General features: G+C 36.0%; 1 protein-coding gene across 1 annotated transcript; it reads left to right on the forward strand.

Moving 5' to 3' along the window:
• The first annotated feature begins 1092 nt into the window (after nucleotides 1-1092).
• Nucleotides 1093-2031, forward strand: LOC123600506 (olfactory receptor 5D13-like). The gene has a single exon (XM_045482542.1). The coding sequence runs from the start codon at nucleotides 1165-1167 to the stop codon at nucleotides 2029-2031; it is 867 nt and encodes a 288-aa protein (XP_045338498.1). The 5' UTR covers nucleotides 1093-1164.
• The last annotated feature ends 11848 nt before the right edge of the window (nucleotides 2032-13879 follow it).

The raw sequence follows: 13879 nt of genomic DNA on the forward strand, positions 1-13879 counted from the left end.
GAAGCAGGTGGCAATCTTTGGAGGTTTTGAAGTAGACTAAGTTTGATGATAATCTGGTAGAAAGATTTCCAGCATAAAAAAATAGTCTGCACATATTTTAAATAAGTTTATTTCTATCACACATCTCATGAAATATCTGATATTACAATGCACCAAGAAAGGGTAATAGATTTTCACAATTTTCCATATTTAGGGAAATGTGGCTGACCAAGTGTGCTACTTTTCTGTAGGACATAGCTAAAATGTGGGGACAGAAATGTGTGACGGAGTATAAGAAGTTTCCTGGAAAGGGAATTCAAAAATAATTATAGCAACAATAGTAAAAAAGTGTAATCTGGTCATTTCTCTGGATCATTAATTTTCTTTTGTGTTCTAAGTTCCCATAGACAGGTTAGGCAGGAAGAGATTGTAGAAATTTATGATATGTATGTCTACCAAGAGAAGCATTTTCTTGTTATTAAACATTTTTAAAGTTTATTTATTTATTTTTGAGAAAGAGAGAGAGAGAGAGAGCACAAGTGGGAGAGGAGTGGGGGAGGGGGGAGACACAGAATCTGAAGCAGGCTCCGGGCTCTGAGCTGTCAGCACTGAGCCTGACATGGGCTCAAACTCATGAACTGTGAGATCATGACCTAAGCCGAAGTCGAATGCTCAACTGACTGAGCCACCCAGGTGCTCCTAAGACCGGCATTTTAACTGAATTCTGATTCATGAAATAAACCAGACTGGTCTTTCTCATGAAGTCACCTGCCTCTGATGATACTGGGTCTGATCATTCGAAATATATCAGGGGCAATTCTATTTTTGTTCTGTCTGTCTTGACTGCCGTCTTTTATTATTCTATTTGTACAAATTTCATATTTACCCTGTAATTGTGATATTAGTAAATTCTAACTTCATTTTTCTTTTGTGTTCTTTTTTTTTTTTTTTTTTTTAGTAAATCCTAACTTTAAAAGTAAAGGTTGAAATCAAGTATTTTCTACAAGACTATTTATGGATAATCACTAAGTTTCTCCTTATTTCCTCATTTTAACCTTCCTTATCTGGATTTTGTTTCTGACTTTTCTGAGTCAACTTTCTTGTTTTGTCCACAGGAACCAAGAAAACCAGAGTTCTGAAGTCACTTTCATTCTCTTGGGCTTTTCAGAATATCCAGAACTCCAGATGCCCCTGTTCCTGGTATTCCTGACCATCTACGCAGTCACTGTTGTGGGAAATCTGGGCATGATCATGATTATCCAGATCAATCCCAAACTCCACACCTCCATGTACTTTTTTCTCAGCCATTTATCTTTGGTTGATTTCTGTTACTCTACAGTAGTCACGCCCAAACTATTAGAAAACTTGGTTGTGGAAGACAGAACCATCTCCTTCACAGGCTGCATCATGCAATTCTTCTTTGCGTGCATATTCGTGGTGACAGAAACCTTCATGTTGGCCGTGATGGCATATGACCGATTTGTGGCAGTTTGTAACCCTCTTCTGTACACAGTTGTCATGTCTCAGAAGCTTTGTTCCTTGTTGGTGGGTGCATCATACTCCTGGGGTATAGTGTGTTCCCTGACTCTTACTTACTTCCTACTGAAATTATCCTTCAAAGGAAATAATATCATAAATAACTTTGTCTGTGAGCATGCCGCCATCATCTCTGTGTCCTGCTCTGATCCCTACATGAGCCAGAAGATTATTTTAATCTCTGCCACATTCAATGAAATAAGCAGCCTGGTGGTCATTCTGCTCTCCTATGTTTCCATTTTTATCACTGTCATGAAGATGCCTTCCACTGGGGGGCGCCACAAGGCCTTCTCCACATGTGCTTCCCACCTGACCGCTATCACAATCTTCCATGGGACCATACTGTTTCTGTATTGTGTTCCCAACTCCAAAAGTTCATGGCTCATGGTCAAGGTGGCTTCTGTCTTTTACACTGTGGTCATCCCCATGCTGAACCCACTGATCTATAGCCTCAGGAACAAAGATGTGAAGGAGACAGTCAAGAAGTTAATCAATACAAATTATTGTGACACATAATGTAAAGTGGCTTGTCACATAAAGACTTTTGAGTTAGTACACATGACCATTTGACCACCTACGTAAATCTTCGATTCCTTTTTAAGTCATTGAAGATTGAGTTTATAGAATTACCCTGAAAACATATGGTTTATCGTGGGGAAGGATACATCAAATGTAGCCTAGTCAATTAAGAGCTGATCAACACTCACACACTAATTTTAAAAGTAATATTTCTTCAATTCTACACAAGGAACTTGATACATTACAAATACAAAGAAGGCGTATCTCCGCCCCATTAAAGTTCAGAACACTGCTTAGTAAAATTGTATTTAATATAAATTTTATATTCTCTTTTTGTATACAAAATATGAAAATAAAAATTAATAACTGTATAGTTCAGAAACAGCTTTTGCTAAATCTAAATTTATCATTCCTGTTCATCTTGTGTTGTGAGTTAGCTATTGATGCATAATAACACAACGACATAAGATTTTAGTCATATGTCACATTAGGTAATTATTTATTGGTTGATTGATTGGATAGCCCTGCTAATATCAGCAAAATCATCTTGGTTAACTTGATATCGTCTTGTCTAACTGGACAACTTACTTCCAGTTCATAGATCTGCATGGTGATTGGGTAGCTGTGCTCTGTGGATCTATGGTCCCCTTTGAACCACGGGGCTAGTTAGAGGATTTTCTTGCAGGGTTCACGGCTGAATCACAAAAAAGAAAGCGATATAACAAAAGATGCTTCAAGTTCCCTTGTGTATCATGTCTATCAACATTCTATCAGCCAGTGCAAATCACATAGCTGAGCACAAAGTCGATGGTTGCCAAGGTATATCTAAGCTGCAAGACTGAAAAGTTTCATGGCAAAGAGCATACATACAGGGAGTCATGAAGAACTGGGTCCAGTATTTCAATATTCCTGAAGTTTATGGTAAATCTTACTTCGTGGAAAATATCCTTCTCCTGTATTCCAGATAAATATAATATAACTGTCTTAATTTGACAGAGCTTTTAAATACATTGGTGCACTATTTGATTGGCTTAACTACATGACTGTGTTGGTTATTGCTTGCAGATTGTGATTGATGACTCCCAGGAGAGGTAATGTCTTGGTAAATTTCCAAGTAGCATAGTTTCAATCCAACTGCACACTATATTACTGGCTTCACCCAAATCATGAGGTTTTTATTTCCAAATAAAATATTCCAATTTCCTTTATATAAAGCTTTGCTCTTTATACACCTATTCATCTGATTGTTTAGCAATACGTAACAATATACGAGCAAATCATGATATATAATTATGGGCTTTTGTGATTTATTTAACTTTTAATTCTCTATTAACCAAGTATCAAAAGCATTCAACCAATTCCAGTAGAATACCTTTATAGGCTGTGTGTGTATGTTAATACAAATATTTTAAGGATAGAAAAAATGTATTTAGGGAGTGTGCGAAAACAGTATAGAATTAACTATATGTGGCATATGATATAGAGCTTTGGATTTAAGATGTTAACATTTAAAAAATATCATAGATGTGAGGTAAAATGTTATTTTGAAACTAATTGGATTTGTGCCGTGCAGGACAAAATTAAATTCTGCAGAAAGATCTCTGAATAACTGCAAAATCTTTTTAAATAGGTTACTGGTTTATTCTGGAAAAATGCTTTTGAATGGACACTTATTCACACAAATGTAATACAGAAGTTCTCTAAGAATTTCAAAATTATAATTTTAATCTGAATGTGCACATTTTAAGTGATAAGTGTATGATTACTAATGTATATTATTTCATTGGGGGTTCTATAAAGTCATAGTAATGAGCTATTTATTTCTATGTATGTTATACTCTTTAACTTTTTGTTAGTAGTTTGGATAGAGGCAAATTTTTTGTTTGGTTTCTGAAGGCTGTGGCAAGACTCTTGGTAAAGATATTCACAAGATCATCTTGTACAACAAAAAATGTACAGAAGTAATAGACACTTAATGGAGGAGCTGTTATAAGTTGAATGTTGACCACGTTATGTACATATTAATTTTCATATTGTGTTTAGTAATAAATAAGAGTTCAGGAAATTTACTAATGTTGGACAGTTGGCTTATGATATGAATATTTCAGTGGTGATAGGTGATATTTTTATTGTGTACCTGGTATTTCCTACTTCATCATCTCAGAAATAGATGGAACCTGAAAGAGAAAAAGGAAAGCTACATGGACAATTAGAGGAAGGGATTGTGGCTCTCCTACATCAGTGCTCTGTTTTCTGGATATTACTGCTTAGTTACTTAGTTCATTCAAGTTGAGGATAGTCTTGAAGAAAAAAGTTGCATTCAAAGCACAAGGGATGTGAAAGCAGTCCTGAGCTTGTGCCTCTGATAGAAGCAAAATCCTGGAGTGATTTTCTGGTTGCATTTGGTGTTTATTTCCCTACTGCTATAATTGAAATTCCAGGAAAGCCTTACAAATATAAAAAAAAAAAAAAATAAAGCCTTATCTCCAATGTAAATAGCACATTAGAGGAGATATAATTCCAACTTTACATACATTTATCCCAGCAGGCAAAGAAGGGAACACTTTCCAGTTCATTGTAGGCCAGCATCCCCAGATAAGGAAATTATAGAACAACATATCATAAATATGCATGGACAAATATTTAAAAGAACAAATAAAATTTATTGGTATATAAAAAAAGCTAATACATCATATACAAGAGGGAGTTAATCCAGGAATGCAAGAATGATGTATAATTTGAGTCCATTATTATAATTTGTCCCATGGACAAAATAATGTAGCGAAACATATGGTTACCTCAACAGATGTAGAGAATACTTGATGGAATTAAGCAACTATTCATGATAAAAATACTCAGTAAAGTAGGAATAGAAAGGACAGATTGTTAGAAGGAAGAACTCATTTACTTCTTTCTGGACAATAAGGCATCAATAGTGTGTAAGACTGGAGCACTAGAATTTTAGTTAGGATGAAAACAAACTATTTTCCTTAGACATATTTGAGCTAATTACTGCAGACACTTGAGGCAGAGAGAAAACATAGGGTCAAAGTTCATTTCCTTTCAATAGCTGGCTTCCTTTATATTGAAACAAAATTTTCATAAAATTAACCATATTAGAGTTAAAAATTCAGTGCCATTAAAACATTCACTGTATTATTCAACCAACACCTCTACCCAGTTCCAAAATATTTTCACCATTTCAAAAGCAAATGTCATACCCATTAATCAGTTTTTCTCCATTCTGCCTCTCCACCCAGAACCCGATAATGACCATTCTGTTCTCTGTCATAATGTATTTATCCATTCTTATATTTTATATCATGCATTTATCCATTCTATATATTTCATATTTCACGAGTGCCTAGCTTCTCTCATTTGTCATGTTTTCAAGGTACATCCACGTTGTAACATACATCAGTACTTTATTCCTCTATATGGTTGAACAGTCATCCATCATTTGTGCATATTACAGTTCGTACATCTGTTGAAGTACATTTATTGATAGATATTGCTTTGATATCTTGATTGCTTTGATTGCTTGATTGCTTTGATTGCTATTGATAGATAAGCAATATAGATTGCTTGACCTTTTGGCGATTGTGAATAGTGCTATTGTAAACATCTGTGCGCAAGTATCTGTTTGGGTGCCTGTTATCAACTGTATTCAGCTACACCTATTCAGTTTTTTCCTAGGAGTGGAATTGCTGGGTACTTGGAATTACCCAAACTGTAAGGTTAAAAGGCCCCATACGCAAGACTACACTCGCTTTTGACACAAATTGCAAGTTAGAGGAATCCCCAAAACCACCCTTAGGTTTATTAATTTGCTAACAGTTTTCAAACAACTCACTGAAACTCCCGGTTTATCCAGTGATAAACCACATAAACCAAAATAAGATCAATCATCTGAAGGAAGAAACACACAGAACAGAATCTAGAAGAGATCCCAAAGAGGAGCTTCCAGTGTCCTTGGACATGTTATCATTCCAGCTTCCACGTGTGACAATACACATGGATCACTGGCAATTAGGGAAGATCACACAAGCCTCAGTGTTCAGCTTTTATTACGGTTCTATTACATAGGGTTGATTTATTGACTGTCCACATGGTTGATCTCCCAGCCTCCAGGTTGACTGTAGACAAAAGACCACTATAGGCCAAGACCGACATATGTGGTCAGCCCCAACTTAAGATCAGGTGTGGCACTGATCATAAACAGACCCTCCTATCAGGTAAGACATAGATCATCTCCAAGAAACTGAGACTAAAAGCCGGACTTGCATTTGTGCGAGACCAATTTTTTTTTTTTTTTTTTTTTACTACACATTGAGTCTAATAGTCTATTTATGTGAGGAATAACCAAACTGATTTCCACAGTGCCTGAACCATTTTGGGCTTCCAAGAACAATGTACAAAAGCTCCAGTTACTCTATATCATCACCAATGTTTGCTACTGTGCATTTTTTTTTTCCTTTTTAAATTGTAGTTCTCCAGGGGCGCCTGGGTGGCTCAGTTGGTTAAGCGCCCAACTTTGGCTCAGGTCATGATCTCACAGTCTGTGAGTTCGAGCCCCGCGTTGGGCTCTGTGCTCAGAGCCTGGAGCCTGTTTCAGATTCTGTGTCTCCCTCTCTCTCTGACCCTCCCCCGTTCATGCTCTGTCTCTCTCTGTCTCAAAAATAAAAAATAAAAAAATAAACAAAAATAAATTATAGCTCTCCTAGTGAAGAAGTGGCATGTCATTGTGGTATTGATTTGAATTTTCTTAATCACAAAAGATGTTGAGGATCTTTTCATGTGCTTGCGGGGCATTTGTAGATCTTGGGAGAAATGTCTATTTAAATCATTTGCACATTTTCTAACTGGAAAGCTTGAGTCTTGGGTGTTTGTTGTAAGAGTTCTACATATGTTGTGGATTCTACTCCATTATCAGATATATGATTTGTAAATCTTTTCTCCTATTCTCTGACTTCAATAATAATGTGTTTTTTTGATGCACACAAATTTTAAATTTTTATTAAGTCCAATTTATCTATTTTTTTCTTTTGTCATTTGTGCTTTTTGTCCCGTATTTAAGGATTCATTGCCGAATCCAAGGCTATAAAAATTACGGCTAAGTTTTCTTCTAAGCGTTCTATAGGTTTTGCCGTTACTTTAGGTCTTTGTTCAATTTTGAGTTAACCACTGTATATGGTATAAAGTAGATGTCCACGGATGCCTGGGTGTATCAGTCAGTTAAGTCTCCAACTTTGGCTTAGGTCACGATCTCACCGCTCGTGGGTTCAAGCCCCACATTGGTCCCACGCTGACAGCTCAGAGCCTGGAGCCTGCTTCAGATTCTGTCTCTGTCTCTCTGCTCGTGCTCTGCCTGTCTCTGTCTCTCAAATATAAAATAAAACATTAAAAAAGTAAAATAAAACAAAGTCGATGTCCAACCTCGTTATTTTACATGTGAATATCCAGTTCTCCTTGCCATCACTTATGGAAAAAATTCCTTTCTCCATTGAATGTTCTTGGGATACTGTTGAAAATCAATGGTTCATGGATATATGGGTTTATTTCTGGATTCTTACTTCTATTCCTTGTATCTGTGGAGTAAGTTGTGAAATCAGGAATCATGAATCCCCCCCCATATGTTCTTTTCCAAGATTGTCTTAGCTTTTGGACTCCTTTTAATTCCATATGGATTTAAAAATCAGTTTCCATTTCCACAAAATTACCTTTGGAATTTTGATAGAGATTGCCCTGAAACTGTATATAACCTGTGATGCTATGGCCAACTTAACAACATTAAGTGTTCTATGCTATTGCAGGAGGGACAAAACTTCTCTGCTCATCTTAAATTTTCAGCTAGGCCTTTTTAACAAAAAAGGTTAACAAGGGGGAAACAAAGTTTATTAATGCATGCAGTGCACATCACATGAGAGAAGTTTAAACATAAAATAATGCAGAGACAGCTTAGATCTGCAGCTTTGATAGCATCTTCAACAAAGAACAATGAATGTGTAGAGAGTCGACAGGACAAAGGAAAACAGTTGTAGGCTTCCAAGGGTAGCAAACTGTGGGAAGGTCATGGAGAATATGTGCAGGAAAGGGAAGCCTCTTCCACTGTTGGTGGGAATGCAAACTGGTGTAGTCACTCTAGAAAACAGTAGGGAAACTTCTCAAAAAGTTAAAAATAGAACTACCCTCTGGCCCAGCAATTGCACTACTAGCTTTTTACCCGAAGGATACAAAGATACTGATTTGAAGGGGCACATGCACCCCTATGTTTATTGCAACATTATCACCAATAGCCAAATCATGGAAACAGCCCAAATGCCCATTGACTGATGAATGGATAAAGAAGAAGTGGTATATATACATACAATGGAATATTACTCAGCCATAAAAAATAATGAAATCTTGCCATTTGCAAAGATATGGATAGAGATGGAGAGTGTTATGCTCAGCAAAATAAGTCAGTCAGAGAAAGACAAATACCATATGATTTCACTCAAATATGGAACTTAAGAAACAAAACAGACAAACAAGAGAAGGGGAGAAAAGAGAAAGGGAAGCAATCCAGAAGAGACTCTTAAAAATAGAGAATAAACTGACAGCTGATGGAGGAGAAGTGGGCAGGAGGTTGGGCTAAATGGGTAATGGGCATTAAGGAGGGCACTTGTGATGAGCACTGGGTGTTGTATCACAAGTGATGAATCACTAAATTCTACTCTGGAAACCAATATTACCCTATATGCTAACTAACTAGAATTTAAATAAAAACTTGAAACAAAAAAAAGGAAAGTAATGGAGTAAGATTGTTTGCAGATTTCTTTGGGCTGATAAGTGTCTGTCTCTAGTAAAAAGAAAATTTATATTCTGCTTTTTGGCAGAAAAGGGGACGGTACAAAGAGCTTTCCCTGCATTTGTTGCTCTACTCGCCTTCAGCTCAAAAAAAATTTTTTTAATATCAAAATGCATATTTTAGCAGGGCATATTCTGGATTCCTTCCCTATGAATGCACCGTATCTTTTCATTTATTTAGATATTCTTTAATTTGTTTCAGCAGTGTTTTGTAGTTACAGTATACACGTCTTTCACCTCCTTGTTAAATTTATATCTAGGTATTTGATTCTTTTGAGTGTCATTTAAGTGGAATGTTTTTCTTAACTTCCATTGAGGATTGCTCATTTTTGCTATTTAGAAACACCACTGATTTTTGCATGTTTACTGTGTGCTGTGAAACTTTGCTGAAATTGTGTCGACTGAGATGATCATGTGGTTTTACTGCTTTGTTCTTAATGTGGTACATACGTTGGTTGGTTTTCCTATGTGGAACTACACTTGTATTTCTGGAAAAATATCACTAAGTCATGTGATATGACCCCTTCAGGATGCTGTTGGATTCAATTTGCTACCCTTTTGTTGAGGTGTCTACCAAACATTTCAAAAAGCATTAACACCAATCCTTTTAAAACTCTTCCAAAAAGTAGAAGAAAATCTTCCAAAGTTATTTAGTCCAGCACTATTACCCCAATACTGAGGCTAGACAAAGACACTGCAAGAAAATTACAGATCAAGATCCCTGATGAACATAGATCTATATCATTTTTTATGTGTGGATCCTCAGATGTATTGTTTCAGAGACTGCTGACTATCTTTTATCCTTGATTTTCTTATGCATTATATAAATTGGACTCGATAAAAATTGAGCTTCTGAAGGATGTATTTACAGAGATTTTAACTGCCTCTTCTATACTTAGAAAAGAGAATCATAACCTCAGAAGCACCATGTTGATGGTGAGCCAGGGGTTATAAGACACCTGAGCCCCGAAATTACTATATGGAGCATAACTGCCTAATATTCAGGAATGCAATTTGAATCTTCCATTAGTGAGAAAGAAATATGCTCTTACTGCATCTAGCTACTGGTATTTTTGATTTGTGTCTTTCATGCATGTTGGATAGAATTACCAAATTAATGAATATATCATCCTTTCCATAAATTGGTATTTTAGGAAACCTACAATCCAAAATTATTTCAGAGTCAATAGTAAATATAAATATCCGAGGACACCATACCTGTATTTGACAGGCCAAAGCAGATTGTCTTCTATTAATAAAACCCATAGTGTGACTAGAAAAGGAAGTTTTCAGTGTATTGCTAACTAACTAATTAAAAATAGACAATGTAATTTATTATTTAGAAAGCTCTATATTACCATACACAGGGACATAAGTATACTTTCATAGGAAAATAGAAAATATAAATTCAACATGAATTACAATGACTATCTCTAGACTATTACCTATTTTTTTTTATTTAAGAGACAGAGAGAGAGAGAGAGAGAGAGAGAATGCAAGTGGGGGAGAAGGCTAGAGGGAGAGAGAGAATCTTAAGCAGGCTCCATGCTCAGCATGGACCCCAATATGGGGCTCGATCCCAAGACCTTGGGATGATGACCAGGGTGGAAATCAAGAGTCGGTGCTCAACTGACTGAGCCACCCAGGTGTCCTGCTAGACTACTGTCTTACAGGTTATTTTTTTCTCATGCATTTATTTTTTTTAATTTATTTTATTTTATTTTTTTAAATTTTTTTAAATTTTTTAAATTTTATTTATTTTTATTTATTTTTGAGACAGAGAGACAGAGACAGAGCATGAGTGGGAGAGAGGCAGAGAGAGAGGGAGACACAGAATCTGAAACAGGCTCCAGGCTCTGAGCTGTCAGCACAGGGTCTGATGCGGGGCTCGAACACATGAACCATGAGATCATGACCTGAGCTGACATCAGACGCTCAACCAACTGAGCCATCCAGGAGCTCCTTTTTCTCACACATTTCTGTATTTTACATCAATGTGAAGATACACAGAATCTGGTTTATTTTCCTTAAGCTTAATGTTGATAATGCAAACACCTCAGGGCTTCAGGAAAATGATACACAACCAAGATATCACATGGGACGTGTTACAACTAATTACTTGGATTACAGTCTGCAAGGCAGTACCTCAGTGATATTCTCTAGTCTCTGTATCCCTAAGGTCTTACTGGCATATATTTGTGACACAGTTTGGTGCCCGGATTTAGTTTTCAGGTGTCATCTTATCTCTGTTATTTCTGAGTTGTCTTAATAAATTGGAAAAAAACAAGTAACTATCTGAAACATTTAATGAAACATACTGTAGACTTCTCTTGCTTTCAGCTCTGTTTCTATTAATTAAATACTTTGCAGGAACATTCTTGGAGTTCATTCATCCAAGTGAAGAATTCTTCCCTAAATGACTCACGCAAGCCTTTCTGCATTTAAGTGAGCTAATTTTGTTTTACTTTAGAAGGAAAATATGGAGTTCCATTAATCTTTGCAGGAGACGAGCACGTGTGTAGGACAAAGTGCCCACAGACCACTTAGTTCTGTGCGCAAAGGGTTTGTAGTATTGTATTCTAATTCCTTCTTTCTTTCAAATGTTATTCATTTTCCTTATTTTGTAGTCACTCTACAGCCAGCAAGGCAACACAAATGTTTTCCTTATTTTGTAGTCACTCTACAGCCAGCAAGGCAACAAACACTTGGCAAATCCAGAATAACAATAATAAAAAAAAAATGGGCCTTGTCTTTCACACTGCCTACAATCTCCAAAGAAGAAAGTAATAATAACAACCTTATTTTAAATGATAAGCTACAGCATATGGCACTCGTTAGTTATAAACAGTAGAGTTTATAAAAAGGCAAGAAACAATGAGCAATGTCTCTAATAGTAGGTGGTAAAATAAAATATGACAATAGTGGGAATAAATTGGGAAAATAAACCATGAGCAAACGATCACGTATTATGTAACAGGTCTTCATAAGTCCGCCATGACTGAAGAAAAATGTGTCAGGTGGCAATGAGATTGAATTTCTAGATCCAAGAAGTTTTGGAAAAGCCAGCTGAACATTGTAAATTGCCTGCATTCACTTTTAAAATGTATTTGGAGTCTTAGAAGTCACTGGTTGTCAGGTTAAAGTAATCGTGGAAAATTATTCTCACAGTGTTGCACGGAATATTTCAAATTGAAAGAATGCTCCTGGGGTGTATGTCCATAATCTAGCTTTTCAGGGCTAAGACTTTTTAAGGGAGTGTCACAGTGGCTTTGCTGTGGGATCGGTCTTTGAGATATATCTTTCCTATAGGAACGAACACATGGGAAGCAGAGAAAGCAATAGTGTGTTAAGAAAACCTATAGCAGAATGGGGAAAATATAATTATGCATCTTAGATTAAATGCCCCAATGAAATTCTATAGCGTTTCTATTGTATGGGTTCAGGAGGAAAGAATTTCTATATTGTATGTGCCCACCCATTGATAGATGTCCATACTTGGGCCTGATTTTTGTAACAATGTAAGGTTTTTGGAATCCTACCCATTACTCAAAATTTCATTAAATAAGAAAGCTGAATATCAGGTATGCATTGCACCATGTCTTGTAGCCTTGAATTAATTACCAAAGTATCTACATCCATTGTAGTGATTTAAATTTTATATTACAAATATTCTCATTTTACTGTTGAGAAAATGCCTCGTGGCAGCAAGTAATTTTCAAGAAATATAGTGTGTTGTTTGAGATGGGTCTTTGTCCTGACACTTGTCCTTGGAAAAGCTTTAAACTTAGTTCAAAACGACAGAATGCATTTTTCAATGCAGCATGAGATTTATGCACACTGTCCAGTATTTTCAGAGTTTTCATTGTGTACCACCTATACCCAGTTTCCAAAATTTACCACACTGGAGAAAGAAGAGATTTTTGTTCAATATCGTTTTAACTGTCTTCCCTAGAAACGCAGCACATATTTTGCTGTGAACCTATCCCGATGAATAATATAATATGACATGAGGGATAATATTAAAAAAAATTCAAGATTAGTTCAACATAAGTGTGTAAGTTTAGGATACTTCTACGGCACAGCTGTAGCTATGTTGAGAATATCGGATTACCAGGAATAACAAGGGCATTGAAAGGGAGATGAGACAACCAAGAAAATCTTAAATTGACCATTTTGCATGAATGCTAGCATTTAAACTTTTTAAAACCAGTTAGAAGTTGATTTTCTCACAGTTTAAGGGGAGAGGCAGGTAAGAAACTAAAGAAAGTCATGTAATTCTTTGCTACTACCGTTGACCCCTGAACAAGATGGGTGTGAGAGGCACCAACCTCCATGCAGTCAAAAACCTACATATACCTCTTGACTTCCCAGAACTTAACTATTAATAGCCTAGTGTTGACTGGAAGCCTTCCTGGTAACATACACAGTCGATTAGCATGTATTTTGTATGTTGCCTGGTTTATGCTTGTATATATGTATGTGTGAGTTTTGCATTAAATATTGTATTCTTTCCATAAAGTAAGCTAAAGAAAAGAATTATTAAGACAAGTTGTAAGAAAGATAAAGTACTTTTACAGTACTATATTATATTTATTGGAAAAAATAGCACATAAGTGGGCTTGCACAGTTCGAACCGTTGTTCAAAGGTCAACTGTATTTTTACTAAGCTCAAATTCATGCAAAGAGAGTGGCTTATGAAGTCAGCTGCCTATGATAATACTGATTTTATTATCTGAAATAGAGCAAAGTCTAGTCTGTTTTTTATGTTCCTGTTTTAACCTTGGTTTTGATGATTCTAGTCACACAAAGTTTTTACTCACTGTGGAATTGTTACATAAGTCAATACTCACTTTTTAAATGTAACAGTGGAAGGAAGTCTACTATTTTCAGCAACACTCTTAAGAGACCCATTGAGCCTCTAAACTTGTCTTTTCTTCTCTTATGTATTTCAGATTCTGGAACTTACTTTCTGGATAAACTTTTATATTTTGTCCAC

Source organism: Leopardus geoffroyi, chromosome D1 (genome assembly GCF_018350155.1).
Source record: "Leopardus geoffroyi isolate Oge1 chromosome D1, O.geoffroyi_Oge1_pat1.0, whole genome shotgun sequence".
Taxonomy (NCBI): Eukaryota; Metazoa; Chordata; class Mammalia; order Carnivora; family Felidae; genus Leopardus; species Leopardus geoffroyi.